This window comes from Bubalus bubalis, chromosome 3 (genome assembly GCF_019923935.1).
Source record: "Bubalus bubalis isolate 160015118507 breed Murrah chromosome 3, NDDB_SH_1, whole genome shotgun sequence".
Lineage (NCBI taxonomy): Eukaryota > Metazoa > Chordata > Mammalia > Artiodactyla > Bovidae > Bubalus > Bubalus bubalis.
Genome location: NC_059159.1, coordinates 73474088 through 73493105, shown reverse-complemented (window position 1 = coordinate 73493105; position 19018 = coordinate 73474088). Strand labels below are relative to the sequence as shown.

The 19018-nt window shown below is 50.1% G+C and overlaps 1 protein-coding gene and 1 pseudogene across 1 annotated transcript in view; one reads left to right on the top strand and one right to left on the bottom strand.

Moving 5' to 3' along the window:
• SCARA5 (scavenger receptor class A member 5) overlaps positions 1-19018 on the bottom strand; it is a 133866-nt gene that overhangs the window by 10763 nt on the left and 104085 nt on the right. Inside the window, exon 8 of the mRNA XM_025281400.3 lies at positions 2075-2269. Within this exon, the coding sequence (XP_025137185.1) occupies positions 2075-2269 (195 nt within the window). The remainder of the gene's footprint in view (positions 1-2074; positions 2270-19018) is intronic.
• LOC112584088 lies at positions 2513-2603 on the top strand (annotated as a pseudogene).

Here is a 19018-nt window from a genome sequence, read left to right as displayed (position 1 = left end):
ATAGCATAGGGAACTCTACTCAATGCTCTGCAGTGACCTAAATGGGAAGGAAATCCAAAAAAGAAGGGATATATGTATATGTATTGGAGAAAGCAATGGCACCCCACTCCAGTACTCTTGCCTAGGAAATCCCATGGACGGAGGAGCCTGGTAGGCTACAGTCCATGGTGTCTCGAAGAGTTGAACACGACTGAACAACTTCACTTTCACTTTTCACTTTCATGCATTGGAGAAGGAAACGGCAACCCACTCCAGTGTTCTTGCCTGGAGAATCCCAGGGACGGGGGAGCCTGGTGGGCTGCCGTCTTTGGGATTGCACAGAGTTGGACACAACTGAAGCGACTCAGCAGCAGCAACAGCAGAAATTGACACAACATTGTAAAGCCACTACACTGGTAAAAATTGATTTTAAAAAGGCTTGAGTGACAATTGTAGGGCTTCCCCTCATGCCATAGGATACAAACACCAAGGAAGGATCTCCTGCATTGCAGGCAGATTCCTTACCGTCTGAGCAATCAGGGAAACCCGATATGTTCCAGTGTCTCCTAGTTTTTATTCTATGGGAACTCGAATTTGTATCTTACTTTTGTGTGAAAATTGTATAAATGTTAATTATGTTGAATTGGTTTCACAGTGCTTTTCAGATCTATCATATCCTTCTACTTCTCTGAATATTTGTTCTATTCATTTTTGAGAGGTTGATATTGAAACTCCAACTAAACATCTTAATTTATCTACTTTAAAAAATAAAGTAGAACTATATATAACCTGATTCTGTATTTTCCAAGTCTTCTGTAAAAGTGTTATCAGACTTTCATAATTAAAAAAAAAAACATTTTTTTTTAAATCAAGGGAGGATGGAAGAGTTTTAGGCTAACCCTTCCTATGACAGTCAAATGGCCTAGTGCGGCTTTTCTAAAAGAATGTATGACTTTTCCCCCTAAAACGTTTTGCTTCCACATATTAGGGAGAAGTTGTCATCAGAGCCGAAAATGGGAAAGTGAGGACTGATTCCCCACTTCTGTTTCGCCTGCAAACAAAGATGGCAGCTTTCCTTGCAGAACACAGGCTGAGACCCAGGGCACAGCTTCAGGTGGGAGGGAAGCACTCGCCCCCGGTGGGCTGTTGTCTGTGGAGCTGGACCCTTTGAACTCCCTGCGCACTGGGCCTTTCAGTCCAGAGGCCAGGACGCTGGGGTCAATCGGCTGCTCTCCACCAGCTGCCACAACAGATTTCACAAGAGCGCTTCAGTGAGCGCGATTGTCTTCATGGGCTCAGACTGGGCGGCTTGTAAACAAGAGATGTTTATTTCTCACAGATCCGGGGGATGCGAGTCCAAGGTCAGAGTGCCTGTGTGCTCGGATGCTGAGGTTCTAGGCAGAGCCCCCTTCCGACTAGGAGGCTCCTGTGTGTCCTCACGGAAGCGGGCAGAGCACCCTTAGGTTCCTTTACTAAGGTTCCATTATGAGAGCTCCACTTGTGAGTTCCATTTGAGAACTCCCCCTCAAAGGCCCCACCTCCTAATACCATCACATTGGGGGTCAGGATTTCGACATACGAATATGTTGTTGTTCAGTCACGCAGTTGTGTCTGACTCTTTGCAGCCCCATGGACTAGAGCCCACCAGGCTCCTCTGTCCATGGGATTCTCCAGACAAGAATACTGGAGTGGGCTGCCATTTCCTTCTCCAGGGGAATCTTCCTGACCCAGGGATGGAACTTGTGTCTCCTGCATTGCTGGCGGATTCTCCACCACTGAGCCACCAGGGAAGCCCATATGGATTTGGCTGGGGAAGGATGGGGTAGGGGGCCACAGACATTCAGTCCACAACAGCAGAGGCCAGCAGGAGACAAAAAGAGAAAGGGGGTCCAATTCGAGGGAAGGAAGGAATGTTCTAATGGTCAGAACTGTCTGGAGATGGATGGCTGGAGGCTGCAGGCCCCCCAAGGTGGGAAGGACCCAGGTGGAGGCCGGGTGGCACCCGGCAGGACTGCCGTCAAGGGGACCCCGGATGGGAGGGCAGGCCTAGGACTCGGGTCCCTCGCCCCACGTTCTCCTCTGGTGGGCGCCCTACCTTGTCCGAACTGAGCAGTTCGGTGCACGTCCTCCGCGCCAGGGAAACCCAGCATGCGGCACACCACGTCCCCGTCCTTCTTGTCCCAGCCGTCGTCGCACACGGTGCCCCAGCGCCGCTCGTGGTACACCTCCACGCGGCCCTGGTGCGGGCCCGAGCCATTCACCAGCCGTACCATCACTGCCTCCACGCCACCTGCCAGGAGCAACGCAGGATCACGGTCACGCCCCCGAGCCTGGACACAGCAGTGCCCCCCAGGAACCCTCCCCGGCTCCTCATCACCACCCGGCGTGGGGAGGACGCTGGGGCTCCAGTGAAGGCCAAGCAGGCAGCCAGCAGAAACCATGGTGTCACCCCTGCCCTTCTCTCCACCTTTTTTAATACTTTTTTTTTCAGAGTAGTTTTAGGTTCATAGCAAAATTGAAAAGCAGGAACAGTGCTGGCTTTGGCATGCATGCGCTAAAACTGGAACGATACAGGGAAGACTAGCAAGGATGACATGTGAATTCATGAAGCATTCTATAATTTTTTTTTTTACAGCTACAATAGAAATCTAATACAAATTTCTGCATGGATTGCATAAATTCTTGCTAATTACTGATCATTATTTAATCCCTTTATTCAAGATCAAGGTGAAATCCAAATTTAGTAATTATAGCACTAAATAAAAATGTAAGAACTGGCTTTTCCCTTTATATTTGGTGATGCTAGATATCCTATGAAATGAAAAAAGGAAAAACTTAAAAAAGAAAGAAGGTATAGACCCCCCCCCACCACCCCCAACATGGATAGCTTCCTCCCCAACTATCAACACCTGCCTCCAGAATGGTACATTTTTTATAATCTATGAACACACAGAGACATGTCATAACCACCCAGAGTAAAGAGTTTACACCAGGGTTCACTCTTGGTATTGTCCATTCTATGGTCTGGACAAATGTATAATAGGTATTCACCAACATCAGTTCCGTTCAGTCGCTCAGTTGTGTCCAACTCTTTGCGACACCATGAAATGCAGCATGCCAGGCCTCCCTGTCCATCACCAACTCCCGGAGTTCACGTCCATCGAGTCAGTGATGCCATCCAGCCATCTCATCCGCTGTTGTCCCCTTCTCCTCCTTCCCCCAATCCCTCCCAGCATCAGAGTCTTTTCCAATGAGTCAACTCTTTGCATGAGGTGGCCAAAGTACTGGAGTTTCAGCTTTAGCATCATTCCTTCCAAAGAAATCCCAGGGCTGATCTCCTTTAGAATAGACTGGTTGGATCTCCTTGCAGTCTAAGGGATTCTCAAGAGTCTTCTCCAACACCACAGTTCAGAAGCATCAATTCTTCAGCGCTCAGCCTTCTTCACAGTCCAACTCTCACATCCATACATGACCACAGGAAAAACCACAGCCTTGACTAGACGAACCTTTGTCAGCAAAGTAATGTCTCTGCTTTTGAATATGCTATCTAGGTTGGTCATAACTTTCCTTCCAAGGAGTAAGCGTCTTTTAATTTCATGGCTGCAGTCACCATCTGCAGTGATTTTGGAGTCCCCCAAAATAAAGTCTGACACTGTTTCCACTGTTTCCCCATCTATTTCCCATGAAGTGATGGGACTGGATGCCATGATCTTCGTTTTCTGAATGTTGAGCTTTAAGCCAACTTTTTCACTCTCCACTTTCACTTTCATCAAGAGGCTTTTTAGTTCCTCTTCACTTTCTGCCATAAGGGTGGTGGCATCTGTATTTACCAACATAGTATCCTGCAGAATGGTTTCACTACCTAAAAAATCCTCTGTGCTCCATCCCTTCATCCCAACCCCCACCCCTTAGCCCCTGGCCAACACTGATCTTTTTCCTGTCTCCATAGCTTTGCTTTTCCTATAATGCCATATAGTTGGGATCATACAGTATGTAGCCTTTTCAGATTGGCTTCTTTCATGTAGTAATATGCATTTAAGGCTCCTTTTTCCATGGCTGGATAGCTCATTTCTTTCTAGCACCAAATAATGTTCCATTGCCTGGATGTACTATGGTTTAACTATCCATTCACCCAATGAAGGGCATCTTGGAAGGAATTATGAATAAGGCTGCTACAAACATTCATGTTCGGGGTTCTGTATAGACATAAGTTTTCAATTCATTTGGGTAAATACCAATAAGGAGGATTGCTGGGGTGTTTCCTGGTGGCTCAGCCGGTAAAGAATCTCCTGCCAGTGCAAGAGATGAAAGAGATGCGGGTTCGATCCCTGGGTCAGGAAGATCCTCTGGAGAAGGGAATGGCAACCCACTCCAGTATTCTTGCCTGGAAAGTCCCATGGACAGAGGAGCCTGGTGGGCTATAGTTCATACAGGTCACCAAGAGTCAGACATGACTGAGCAACTGAGCACCTCATGCACCCGTCATCCCTGACTATTCTTTGCACATGAGTTTATAAGCTCCAGCCAGGTTATCAGAAGAGGCTGAGAATGAGCAAGAGAGCAGACTCCTCCAGATGGAAAACAATGAGCGCAGCAGGACTCAGAGGCCAGGTCTGAGACAGAGACACCACCCGGGAGCCATCACGACAAGCCAACCTGGAGCCGGCAGCCACAAACACAGCCTGGCCCGGGCTGGGCGTCTGGCCCTGGCGTGTTGGCTGAGGCTGAAACGTCAGTCTTGATTTCTCCCAGACCTGCCTTGCCTCTGTCAGCACCCTGTCACCGTGGGCCGTGGGCCACGCCAGCCCAGGAGGCTGCCAACGGCAGTCTCCGTGTGGGGTCATCAGTAAAGGGAGAGTGGCAGGAGGAGGCTGTGCCTCCCAGAGCAGGCGAGGCCGAGTTCAAGGTCCAAATAACAGGAAGAAGTGTGGTGCGGTACAGGCAGCCCAGCTGACGTTCAGAGATGCCCCCTTATCCTCCGCTCTGGCCAGCCTCGCTCACTGTACTCACTTCTTCATCTTGCCAAATAAGTGACTGACCATCTGTTAGGAGCCTGGTCCTGTTGTAGGAGCGATGCATAGATCCGTGAACAAAGTGTCTGCCCTCATGGACTCTATTGTAGTGGAGGAGACTAGTCACAGAGCTGGGAAACAAATTCAAATATAACTATGGCCAGGTAGTGATGGTGTAGAGACAAGAACAGGAACACAGGAAGGGAATGGAGCATGGAGGGCGCCACTGTGGCTGGGACACAAGGAAAGCAGTGGCGGGTGGGGGCACTGTCTTAGACGGGGAGACAGGGAAGGGAATGAGGGTCAGGTGGCACCATCTTGGATGGGGAGACAAGGAAGAGAATGGAGCATGGGGGCACCATCTTGGAGACAGAGAAGGGGATGGGTAGAGGGTGCCATCATAGACAAGAAGACAAGGAAGGGAATGGAGCATGGAGGATGCCAGGCTGGGGACACAAGGAAAGGAGTGGAGGGTGGGGGCCACCGTCTTAGACGGGGAGACAGGGAAGGAGATGGGTAGAGGGTGCCATTATAGACAGGAAGACAAGGAAGGGAATTGAGCTTGAGGGGGTGCCATTTCAGATGGGGAGACAAGGAAGACCTTGAGTGGGGACCTGAAAGAGCTGAGGGAGAACACGGACCCCTGTATCTTAGGAAAAAAGCTGCTCTGTACTCTGGCCTAACATTTTCACGTCCTTTAAATCTCAAGCTTGGATGTCACATCTCCCAAAAAAAGCCTCCTGTGGTCACCCATTCCCATCCAAGACCCCTTCTGCGGACATATCTTATCACTTCGTGTAACAGTTGCCTGTTGACTCTTTAGGACACTGGGAGAATTCTGAGGCCAGGTCACATAGCCTGATGCAGGTCCTGGTACTTCGACGTGCCCAGGCTGGGCCCAGTGAAAGCATGCACAAATGAATACACTCAGATAGCATGTACCCCGGAGGGCAGGTCCTGTCTAGTGGACACAGCCAGTGACTTTGTTGGGAGCCTGAATGGAGAGTCAGCAACATGGCTACCAATGTTTCCAACACCCTCCTTATTACATCTTCATCTCTTCTACTCAGTCCCCGCACTGACATCTTCTTTCGGTAGGACGACCCCAGGGTTCTGGACCCAGAACTCAAGCTGTTGGTTTGATGACCATACATTCTACATGAGAAAATAAGGATGTGGTCTGACATGTGATTATAGTGAGTGCTGAAGGAAATCTGGAAAGTGTCACTTGGATGCTGAAATGTTAGAGTTCCCAGGAGGCTTCAATGTATATGGAAGTGGCAAAAGAATATTTGGAAACAGGACAACTTCAAAACATTGGAAGCATACGGTAACCATAATTATGGGGCTCAGAGCATCAAGTTCAAGACTGTTTCTGCCCCATGCTCCCCACATGCCAAACAAGGTCACAGCCCCCATCAGTCTCGGGGATGTGTGTGTCCCCCAACCCACGCACACCCAGACACCAGACACCAGAGTTGATTCATCAAGCACTGAAGCCTGTCCGTTGTCACTTGTTCCCAGGTCCCCCAGATCCAGGAGTTCTCCCTACAATGGAGGCTGAACACAGTCCCTTGCCCACGGGGTCAGCAGACACTGCAGGTCCCAAAAAAATCAATGAGGCAAATTTTGATCTAGTGCCATCTTATGGAACATAGCACTAAGCTATGATTTTTTTTTTTTTTTTTGATGTGGACCATTTTTTAAGTCTTTATTGAATTTGTTACAATATTGCTTCCATTTTCTGTTCTGGTTCTTTGGACTCAAGGTATATGGGAGCTTAGCTCCCCAACCAGGAATCAAACCCACACCCCTTGCATTGGAAGGTGAAATCTTAAGAACAGGACTGCCAGGGAGGTCTCTAAGCTATAATTTTTTTTTTTAAGCTATAATTTTTTAATCCTTTCTTCCCCCTAACAGGAGCGCATCCCTGTGGCTACCACCCTGAGGAAAACCATAAGCTGAGATTTGATCTGATTATGATGCTAACTGCCCCAATGAGGGACTCAGACAGTCTAAAGGGGCAGTCCCACGAACAGTAAGCCTGGCCTGCTTTGCCCTAAGAGCTACAGGGGCGGCCAGAGGCAGGCCGTACCCAGGCCGAGCTGTCATGCCACCTTCGGGAATCCGCCTGGGGAACCCCCCAATGAAACCAACGCTGACTTCCTCTCCAGCCTGAGACGAACGTCACGACTTGCTAAGAGGTTTGGGTTTCTGTGGGCAGAGGGTGTAAACTCTGCCTTTTCCCAGCAGTTTCTGCCCTAGAGCAACGCTTTCCCACCAAGCAAACCACCACCACTGGGAAATGCGTTCACCCCACAGCTGTGTCAGCCCCAAGAATGAGAGGCGGTGTCCAGGAGGCTGCGTCAGCCTGTGCCCAATGCCCCCCACCCCACATGCCCCGTTATACTTCCTGTAAGTCCAGCGAGCTAATTCCTTAGACATCCACCCAGAGTGGTCCCCATGGAGTGTGCCTGGCTGTTTGGGGTCAAGGAGATGCCTCTCTCTGTACAGGACAGTAGAGGGAGGTGGAAGGCAGTGGTTCGGATTTTTCAGAACCCAGGCACTGGGACTTCCCTGGCTGTCCAGTGGTTAAGACTTGGCCTTTCAAGGTAGGGGGTTTGGGTTTGATCCCTGGTTGGGGAGCGAAGATCCCACATGGCTCAGGGCCAAAAAACCAAAACATAAAACAGAAGCAGTATTGTAACAAGTTCACTAAAGACATTAAAAATGGTCCTCATAAAAAGAAAATCTTAAAAAAATAAAACTCAGACACTCCTAACCCAGTAGACAGAGGGGATGGCTCAGGTGGGGACAAAGGTCCTCACGCTTTCACAACTTCATGTTACTTCCCTTAACAGCTGCCCTTGACCAACAGGTCTCCACTTCCTTCTTCACTTTCCACCACAGTGAAGCCCCAGGAAGTCCTTCCTGAGCAAAATGTTGGCACACAACCCTGAAGAACCCACTGTGCCCAAGCAGTTCCCATGTGGATATCTGGGTTTGATTCACCAAGGGAACCCCCTGAGTGAAGAGGATATGACATCCGTTCTCTTGTTCAGTCTACTCTGCAGACTGGAATCTACCTGGACATGTGCCCACGGTTTGCAGGTGGAGAGTAGGGACCACCACTGGGTTCCCCACCCTGCTATCTACAGGAAGAGTTCCGCCCACACTCCACCTCTGCTCTGGGAGACCCGAGCTCAAGAGAAATACCGAGCACCGCTCCTCACTGAACACCTGGAGGATGAATGGAGAGTTGCTAACTTGACAGCCTGTCCCAAGCCCTTGGCCACTAAGTCCTGGGCAGAGTTTTTCCTGGTTACCACTCATAGCAGGGACACTCCACTGCTCTGTTTCCCCTACAGCTCCAGATTTGGGGTCACAGATTCTCCTCTGCTTCTTTTTTCTGAGTCTTTGTTGCTCTGCATAGACTTTCTCTAACTGTGGTGAGTGGGGACTGCTCTTCACTGTGGTGTCCAGGTCTCTCATTGCAGCGGCTTCTCTTGTTGCAGAGTGCAGGCTTTAGGTGCACAGACTTCAGTAGCTCTGGTGCATGGGCTTAGTTGCTCCTCAGTATGTGGAATCTTCCCGGACCAGGGATCAAACCTGTGCCCCCTGCATTCGCAGGTAGATTCCTATCCACTACATCACCAGAAAAGTCCCAGATCTGCCTTTTTATACAAGGCAGCAGACAGAGAAGAGTCCCTTCCATCACAGCCTCAAACAGCAGCATCACTTTTTGTCTGGCTGAGTAACCACAGGAGAGGAAGCTGATATAGAAAACCCAGAGCAGGAGACTGGCCCTTTCTGGCTGGGTAGGCTCCTTGCTCTCTCCCAGATCAAAGGGTTCAATCATTTCACCAGCAAGTTTTCCAGCGCTTCAATCGTTCTAAGCCCTGCTGGGAGCTTTCTGCCTAGCTGCAGGACCAGACCATGGAACCCACCTCCTCATTCTCTGACCTGCTCTGCTGACCCTGCCCACTACCCAGGCCACTCCTGGGATTGACAATGAGGCTCTCATCCACCCTCCTGAAGCAAGACCTCAGGTATGCTCTTAGCCCCTCAGTTAAACAGGGTGGCCCCTCAGGCACAGATGAGGTCAGACTATGAAGAAGAAAATATGATATATGGATGAAGAAGCCTTTGCATTTTCTGGCGATACCTCTAGCAACAACTTCTTCACACTTGTTGTGGGTTACAGATGTCACCACTGTTTGACACATGCAGCTTCTTCTAGGTAATCGCCACAGTGTCTTTGGGCTTTTCTAACCATCACAAGGAGATCAAATCGGTCAATCCTAAAGGAAATCAACTCTAAATATTCATTGGAAGGACTGGTGCTGAAGCTGAAGCTCCAATACTTTGGCCACCTGATGCAAAGAGCCAACTCATTGGAAAAGAACCAGATGGTGGGAAAGACTGAGGTCAGGAGGAGAAGTGGGTGGCAGAGGATGAGATGGTTGAACGGCATCACTGACTCAATGACCTGAATTTGAGCAAACTCCAGGAGACAGTGAAGGACAGGGGAGCCTGGCACACTGCAGTCCAGGGGTCAAAAAGAGTCAGACAAGATTTAGCAACTGACCAACAACAACAAACCACCACAAATAATGCCGAAACCTAGAAGGGGTAATAGAGAGCTGAGCAGAAGCATAAAGAAGCAAGGAAGGTGGAATGAATAAGCCATGTTGGACATGAGACGCTAGAGTGAAGACATGAACCCCGGTCCTGAGGCCACCAGAACTGTCTTGGATTCTAAAGACCTTGTTCCAAGCTCTGCAAGCCTACAGTCTTACAAACCCTAGTCTTCTGAAGTCTTCCTGGGTGTCCTTACCATATACCCACATTACTTGAAGTGACCCAGTGAGTCTCTGGTCCTTGTTACCAAAAATGCCCATAGACAGCACCTGTGATCCCATGCACCCATCGAAGGGCTGGTTAGCTACTCGCCTCTTGGGTGTTGAGTCGGGTGGGGAACTCAGATGGAGGGAAGCATGGTGATCCCTGTGGGGAGGCAGCAGGGGAGAGTGGCATGAGGCTGATTCTGGACTTAGAAACAGGGTTTCAATTCTGGCTCCACTAAAGACGCGATGGGACTGCTCTCTACTTACCTCTCCTTACAATGGGGAAAATGGTGATGGTTGGGAGCAAGTACGCATGTCAAGGACTTGGCTCGTCATGGACACCCATCACTGTGAGCCCCACCCACCAGCCTGCACTTTGCCCAGCAACCTGAGGCATCTTCACGACTTATGAAGATCGCTTGGGTACCAGTGGCCCCATCAGGGATGTATCCCTTTTTAAAAAAAAAAAAAAAAGGCCATGCAGTGAAGCATGGAAAATCTTAGTCCCTAACCAGAAATCGAACCTGTGCCCCCTGCATTGAGAGCATGGAGTCTTAACCACTGTGCTGCCGGGGAAGTCCCCAAGATATACTCTTGAGACTCTTGTTGCAAAGCAAGCCTGCAGCTTGGGGAGTGGGGAAAATGGTGGGGGGAGGGGGGGCAGGCTCAGCCCTCCAATTGGATTAATCTCATCCTAACTTCCTCTGCTCTCCCCAGGGCTCAGTTCCTGGCTTCTTAGCCTGGGAGGGGAGGGGGACAGGGGCGTCGGCAGAAGACTGGCTCCTGCTGTCAGCAAGTTTCTACTCACTAATGCAAGCTGGATGTGATTCGTTAGGCAAGACTGCTCCGGAACGGTCTAGGAATGTGAGCCAGGGCTGAGGCCACTCGGGGGCTCCCAGCACAAATCTAGTATGTAGGGATTCTGTTTTCAAAACAAATCCTTGCTCTCTTTGCCTTGTAGACAAATAGGTAGGAGAAGCAAGGTCCTAGACAAAGCAGGCTGGGTCTACCCCAGGTGCCCTGGCCTTGGCATTGAATGTCAATGTTGGCCTTGAACCCGCCCCTCTCCCCCGCTGCATATACAGCATTCCTCTCCACTCTGTATCAGGCCTGACAGCTGCTCATTCTGCCTCTGGGAATGGAAGGGAACTTGACAGTATCTCTGGGGAATCCATTCCAGGATTTTAAAACCTGCATCTGGTTTCACTCACGGGGCGCTGGCATCTCTGGATGGCTCCAGGGTTTTTTTCATCCAATTATTCCCTACCTTACTTTACTCTATTTACTTTGGGTTTCAGGGTTATAATTGAGGGGGCAAGATGCCGACTATCTTTCTCTAGCGTCTGGTGGGAGCACAGCCGAGGGAGTGGCTGCATTATTCCGCCTCTCTGTGGGCCTGGGAGAGGACAGTTTAACAACCAGTAGCTACCATCTTGTAACTGGTTTTGAGAGCTAGGGTACCCTTTAGAACTACCCACTGCCTATGGGGCTTGTCTGCACCTGGCTTAGAACCATCCCAAACTCAGCGACAACAAAGGCGGATTCTGCCAGGGAGAGATTTCAAGTCAAGGATGGATGACGAAGGGAACTCATGGACACCTAGTGTCTGCATGGGGCGGCACGTCAGGCCCGGGGCAGAGTGCTTTAACCACGGCTTTGCTCATTTACTCTGCTCGATGGCTCCATGAGTTAGTCATTATGACCTTCCCTGAAGAGAGGAGAAATGGGCCCAGAAGAGTCAAATAACTTGCCTAGGGTCACATAGCTGCTCCGAAGTGGAGCCGGGGAGGAGAGCAAAGGCCCTTCATTTTCAAACCACAGAGCCGGCTGAACACTGAAGACAAGTATTTCCCTCTCCACATGAAAAGTGCCTTTCATCTGTCTCCCAGCAGTCCTCTGGAGCTGCAGGAAAGCGTGTCTTTAGGAGTAAGAGAAAGAGCCTGGGACATCAGCAGTTCCTGGCCATAGGATGTCTCTAAGAATCACCTGAGTGCTTCAAAATCAACCAGGAGGTGCTCTATTTAAAATGGATAACCAACAAGGACCTGCTGTCTAGCACAGGGAACTCTGCTCAATGTCATGTGGCAGCCTGGATGCGAGGGGAGCTTGGGGGAGAATGGATACATGTATATGGTTGGCTGAGTCCCTTTGCTGTCCACCTGAAACTATCATAACATTGCTTATCAGCTATACCTCCGTATAAAATAAAAAGTTTTTTTTTTAAAAAGATCAACCAGTGGGAAAGTGGGGAAGGGAAATTTCTGAACAGATGGCAGGTGTTGTAAATGTCCAGCCAGGGTTAAAAGCACTGCTGTAGGGGACAGATCTAGGGTCAAGCCTGGGCTATGCAACTTCACAGTAGCTGGGTCTTGTGCAGTGGTCCCTAACCTTTTTCCAGCCAGGCTCTGCTGCAGGGCATCACTTCTAAACTGTAGGCTGGTCTGTGGGTGCGCCTTATAAAATGCTCTTTCCTAATGGTGCAGGCGTGCGTGCTATGTCGCTTCAGTCGTGTCTGACTCTTTGCGACCCAGTGGATTATAGCCCACCAGGCTCTTCTGTCCATGGGGATTCTCCAGGCAAGAATACTGGAGAGGGTGGCCATGCGCTTGCACCAGGGACCCATTTCATGGATGACAATTTTTCCACAGACTGGGAGGAGGGAGGGGATGGTCTCAGGATGATTCAAGTGCATGACATTTATTGTGTGCTTTATTTCCATTATTATTACATCGGCTCCACCTCAGGTCATCAGGCATTACATCCTGGAGGCTGGGACCCCTGCTGTAAGGCACATCAATGCCACCTCCTCCAGGAGGACCTCCCTGACCCATGGCCCCCACACATGAGAAATCGCCTAGCACCGTTCCCTCAGCCAGCTCCCATGCCCCCACCACAGTCAGCTCTGGAGAAGACAGGCATTCAACATTCTTGTGGTTCCCACCCGTAGCCTCACTTGCAGGCAGAAACCTGACATGCTGCCATCAACAAATGGTACTAAGTGAGTGAGCGACTGGATGAATGAATGGATGAGGGGCTCCCGGAACAGAACCAATCTCTAAGTACCTCAGACCCTGCTGGGATATGCATCAGAAGGGCCCAAAAGTCCAGGGAACTTTGCTTCTCAAGAGACAAGAGGAGGGGAAACCCGGCATAATCCTGAAATCTCACAGCTCCTTTAGGTGTGTTTATCTTGCCTTCCAGACCCTGCCAAAGCAAAACAAGTCAAAAGACAGGAGGTTGTGGGGAACAGAAATAAACACGTGGGGCTGGGAAAATAGGCTCTGATGCTCTGCAGCTGCAGAGCAGAGCCCCAGGGATAATCTAGACCGGCTGCCCTTTAAGGAGGCTGAACTTTTCTTCTCCTGCGAAGAAAGAACTCTCCGTGCCCCCCAGCTGGCCTGCAGCACGAGGGCTCTGTGCTGCCCAGACAGGGCACTGCTCTTTCCCCTGACATCCACGGTAAATGTGGTCCGTATGCGAAGGACAGGAGCCATTCCACAAGCCTAAGGAATTTCCAGCCAGGCTCTGCTGGAGGGCATTGCTTTTAAACTGTGGTTTTGCCTGTGGGTGCACTTTATAAAATGCTATTTCCTAATGGTGTGGGTGTGCGTGCTAAGTTGCTTCAGTCGTGTCCAACTCTGCGACCCTATAGACCGTAGCTGGCCAGGCTCCTCTGTCCATGGGGATTCTCCAGGCAAGAATACTGGAGTGAGTTGCCAGGCCCATGCCGTGCCCAGGAAGGTCAGGGGATCTTCCTGACCCAGGAATTGAACCCTAACTGACTCTAAATATGGTGCTTTATGCCTCCTCAAAGCATTTTTCTTAGGTCTCATTTGATCTTTGCAGTCCTCCTCCGGGGTGGTGGGTATGATACCCATTATACAGATGAGGAAACTGAGACTCAGAAGGAAAGTGACTTCCCCAAGGTCACGTGATAAAGTGGCCACACGTGGTCTCCAGTCCAGCAGTCCCACAGGTCACTGTACTGTGTCTTTGATTGAGGGGGGAGGTTTATTATTGGGCAGAAAGAATGGCAGAAGTATCTCCCAATTATCACTGTCCTTTTTATGCTGGATTATTTTTTCTTAACTGTTGGCTCACCCATTGGCCCCCTCAACTCTACTGCGTATCTTTAGAAACCAGGAGTTTGTCTTGGCTGATTTTGTTTCTCTAATGCCCTGTGGGGCTTCAGCAGTGGCTCAGCAGTCAAAGAATCCACCTACAATGCAGGAGATGCAGGTTCAATCCCTGGGTCGAGAAGATCCCCCGAAGAAGGAAAGAGCAACCCACTCCAGTATTCTTGTCTGGGAAATCCCATGGACAGGGGAGGCTGGCGGGCTACAGTCCATGGGGTCGCAAAGACTCAGATTCGGCTGCGTGCCTGAACAAGAACAACAACAATGCTCGTCATGGCTGCCTGGCTCCTAGCAGGTGTTCAATAAAAACCTTTGTGTCTGATCAAATAATAAATGAAGCGCTTTCCCTGCCCAGTCCTGAAGCAAGGGTTCACTCCCATCACTGAGGGAGGATGTTTCTAACAGAAGCTCTGCTGGGAGCTGGATTTGTAGGAATTTACTGGGCGGCTCGGGCAGAGAGCTGAGTCCTTTGCTTTGCATTTGTTCCTGGGCTTCTCAAAGGGCAGTGAGGGGTCAGAGAGGGTCAACAGGCCTTTAGAACTAGCAAGAAAAGCTGTAGAGCCAGGAGAAAGGCCATGATCCCAAAACCCCACTCTGTTACATAGGTAACTGTGAGGAGGCGCTGATGTTCACACGGCATTCCTCTAAAGCCTTCAGGGACCATTGCCTTACCTGCAGGGTTCATGACCAATGCTATTGGCCGTTCCAGCCTGGATGGGAGAGGAGTCTGACGGAGAATGCGCGCATGCTAAGTCGTTTCCATCAAGTCTGACTCTGTGACCCCATGGACTGTAGCCAGGCTCCTCCATCCATGGGATTCTCCAGGCAAGAATACTGGAGTGGGTTGCCATTCCCTTTTCCAGGGGACCTTCCTGACTCAGGGATTGAACCCAGGTCTCCTGCAGCTCCTGCACTTCAGGCAGATTCTTTACCTCTGAGCCACCAGGGAAGCTCTTGGGGGGAGAACAGATACATGTATACGTATACATGATACATGTGTATGTATCAGCCGAATCCTTGTGCTATTCATCAGAAACCATCACAACACTGTCTGTTAATTGGCTATACCCAAATACAAAATAAATAGTCTAATTAAAAAAAAACAAAGAAAAAAGACTGTTGGCCTTTCCTAAAAAGGCTCTTCCACACCCTCTGGCTTCGTTCATACTGTCCCCACCCTTCCCTGTTTCCTCTCTCCATTCTGCTCTCTTTCAAGTTCAAGGTCTGAGACGCTTGGCTGGAATGCTTGCTTCCCCATCTGTGTATTCTAAATCCTTGCTCTTTGTTTTTAGTTTTCTTTTATTTTTGGGTGTGCAGCAAGTGGGATCTCAGTTCCGCAATCAGGGAACAAACCCACTGCATTGGAAGCTCACGCTCTTAACCACTAGGCCACCTAGAAAGTCCCAAAAGTCTTCATTTCTCTCTTGCTCTCTTTTTTCTTTTTTGTTTTGTTTTTGTTTGGTTTTTGCTGCACCATGTAGAATCTTAGTTCTTTGACCAGGGATCAAACTCATGCTCCCTGCATTGGGAGCATGGAGTCTTAACCACTAGACCACCAGGGAAGTCCCTCTAAATCCTTGAATCCTGCCTGTACACTGGGTCCACCACTTTCTAGCTCTACCTTAGGCAAGTAATTTAACCTCTCAGAACAGTTTCCCTATCTGTTAAATGGGACAATGACATACACTGTAAAGAGTTCTTCTAACATATGAGAAACGCTGGGCTGGAAGAAGCACAAGCTGGAGTCAAGACTGCCGGGAGAAATATCAATAACCTCAGATATGCAGATGACACCACCCTTATGGCAGAAAGTGAAGAGGAAATAAAAAGCCTCTTGAGGAAAGTGAAAGAGGAGAGTGAAAAAGTTGGCTTAAAGCTCAACATTCAGAAAACGAAGATCATGGCATCCAGTCCCATCACTTCATGGGAAATAGATGGGGAAACAGTGGAAACAGTGTCAGACTTTATTTTGGGGGGCTCCAAAATCACTGCAGATGGTGACTGCAGCCATGAAATTAAAAGACGCTTACTCCTTGGAAGGAAAGTTATGACCAACCTAGATAGCATATTCAAAAGCAGAGACAGTACTTTGCCAAGAAAGGTCCGTCTAGTCAAGGCTACGGTTTTTCCAGTGGTCATGTATGGATGTGAGAGTTGGACTGTGAAGAAAGCTGAGTGCCGAAGAATTGATGCTTTTGAACTGTGGTGTTGGAGAAGACTCTTGCGAGTCTCTTGGACTGCAAGGAGATCCAACCAGTCCATTCTGAAGGAGATCAGCCCTGGGATTTCTTTGGAAGGAATGATGCTAAAGCTGAAACTCCAGTACTTTGGCCACCTCATGCGAAGTTGACTCATTGGAAAAGACTCTGATGCTGGGAGGGATTGGGGGCAGGAAGAAAAGGGGATGACGGAGGATGAGATGGCTGGATGGCATCACTGACTCGATGGACGTGAGTTTGAGTGAACTCCGGGAGTTGGTGATGGACAGGGAGGCCTGGCATGCTGCGATTCATGGGGTCGCAAAGAGTCGGACACAACTGAGTGACTTCGCTTCGCTTCCCTTCGCTTCACCATATAAGCCCCCAGGATCCTGGTGGGAACAGAGGCACCGGGGCAAGGGACTCGCCCAGCCTCTAAGTCAGTGAATCAACCAGCCATCCTTCCCCGACCACAGCATCCACAGGACCTCCTGGGATGTGTCCACAGGTTCTGCCTACCTCTTTGTTCCCTCAGAATTCCACAGCAGCACTCTTTGGAAGAGCGGCTGAAATTCAGCACCAGGGGAAATAAGCCCATCTGAACAATTGGTTCCAAGTACATCCCTGAGGCAGTTTTCCATGGTCAAAGGACACGAGGGGAAGTGCAGCCGTGAAAGGAATGCAGTGGCAGCTAACTCTGATCCAGTTACATCAAAAAGACACAGTGGTGGGACCTCCCTGGCTTAAGCTATTGCCTCCAGCATCTTTACCACCCAACCTAAGATGACTGAGTACAGGGTCACGGGGATTACAAACAATTCCTGAGTTGGTTGAGTTGCTTTCTCAATAAACACGTTAACCATTCCTGGTTTTAATGTATGTCTCACTTAAAGCTTTCTTCAAACAAAACCCACATCAAAGACTAAAACTTCAATTCTTCAGTGGTTCCAAGGCACTGTTTTTGTAGAAAATGTCTCACTTACCTTCGGTCTGAGGTTTGTATTACTAAAAGTTTTCTTCAGGGCAGATCCCAGAAACCACCAGCTGTTTGCCACGGAGAGGGGGGTGCTGTGGTCCTCCAGGCCCCCAGGAGGATGGGTGTCAGCTGAATATGGTTCATGCAAGAAACACAGATGCTGTGTGCTCAGCGGCTACATCATCTCCAACTGTTGTGCGACCCCATGGACCATAGCTGACAGGCTCCTCTGTCCATGGCATTCTCCAGGCAAGAACCCTGGAGTGAGTTGTCATTTCCTTCTGCAGGGGATCTTCGTGACCCAGGTATCTCCTCCACTGGCAAATGGATTCCTTACCACTGCGCCACCTGGGAAGCCCAGAACACAAATCCTAGTGGGCCTGTTAGTGATCTCCCAGCATCCTCTGATTCTCTGTGAGATCTCAGATTCTCCAAGGGGGCTGCGTTGCCCCAGGGCCCAAGCTTCAGCTCTTCCCTCTGTTTTCTTGGCTGGGAACATCAGAGGCTCTCAGGCAGCCTCCCTATTCCCACCACACTCCCCCACTTCACCCCCCTGGCTTCTTAAAGGAGCCCAGCTTCGTGCATTTCCTAGGCTTCTTGGATCTATTCAAAGACATCAAACCAAGGGCGGCTCGGATTCATCGAAACTGAGCGGCTTTCTGCATCGAGCAATCTGAAGGTCTCCTGGAAGGGGTCGCTGGAAGCTTTCAGGAAAAGTCACTGGATTTGTTTTCGGAAAGCTTAATACAGGCTCTTGGCAAAGCGGAATGCCGACAGGGCCAGATCGTGCACAGAGCAGAGGAGAAAAGAGGAAATTGCGGTTGGAGAGGTTCAGAGGGTGACCTCAAGGCCACATGGCTGGGTCAGAAGGGCACTCAGATCTCAGGATTGCTGCTCTGCAGCCCGCCTGTCCCCTCTCCTTCTCAGGAAATCGGGGATTCTGAAAAACGGGATTTTCTCTAAGGGAAGTAGCTCAGCAGGGAAGCCTGAGCCCAAAGTGGACCTTTCGTCGGGGGAACAGCCAGCCTGCCGGGCGCCAGCTCCGGCTGAGGTGCCGAGGGCCACTGTGGACGGCTGGGGCTCGTGTCCCGGCCTGGGTCCTGCCTCTAGCCTGGGTCTCCACCTGGCTATTCACCTCCCACTGCTGCCACATCACACGATGTCTGCAGCTCATCCTGGCTGCCCAGAGACCAAGCCTGACCTCCTGTCCACGGATCCCCAGATGCCTTCCTGGCCTCAGTTTTCGATTCCTGCCAAGGTTGCTGCACCAAACGTTTTGGGTTAATCAGATAGTGCTCTGCTGGTTTATGTGAGGTTCTCTACCTGGAATTCTTTCACCTTCTCCAGGCACCAGATGGACACCAACTTGGTCTTCAAGACTTGGATCAAAGACACGTCATCCAGTGACCCCCTTTGTACATTCGTCTCCCACAGCCCCCACCATGCTCTCTGAGGAATGTTGCATGTCCCTCTCAACTGCCGGCCTCAGCTCCTCAAGGTGAGGACAAGCCTTCCTCATGGGGCGCTCAGCCAGGGCCTGGTCTCCAGCGAAGGCCCAGCAAATGTTCGCTAAGTAAGTGAATAACCGACATTCTCTTCCCTGAGCATTTCTTTCCTTCCACACGTCTGCCTTTTCTCTGTGGCAGAAGTGAGACGAATCCCTTGCCCTCTTGACTCCCTTCCAAGCTGGCTCTGTGCTGTGCTGGCTGGGTTACTGACCCTCAGGACAGGCCTCGCCTGTGTCTGCTCAGTTCTTATCAGGTTCCCAGCACTCCTTATCTTCCGTCCTTGTGCTCATTTCTCTCTCAAGTGTCTCCTACTCTGCTCCAGCCAGCACCCAAAGCAGTATTTCTTGTTCAGTTGCTCAGTC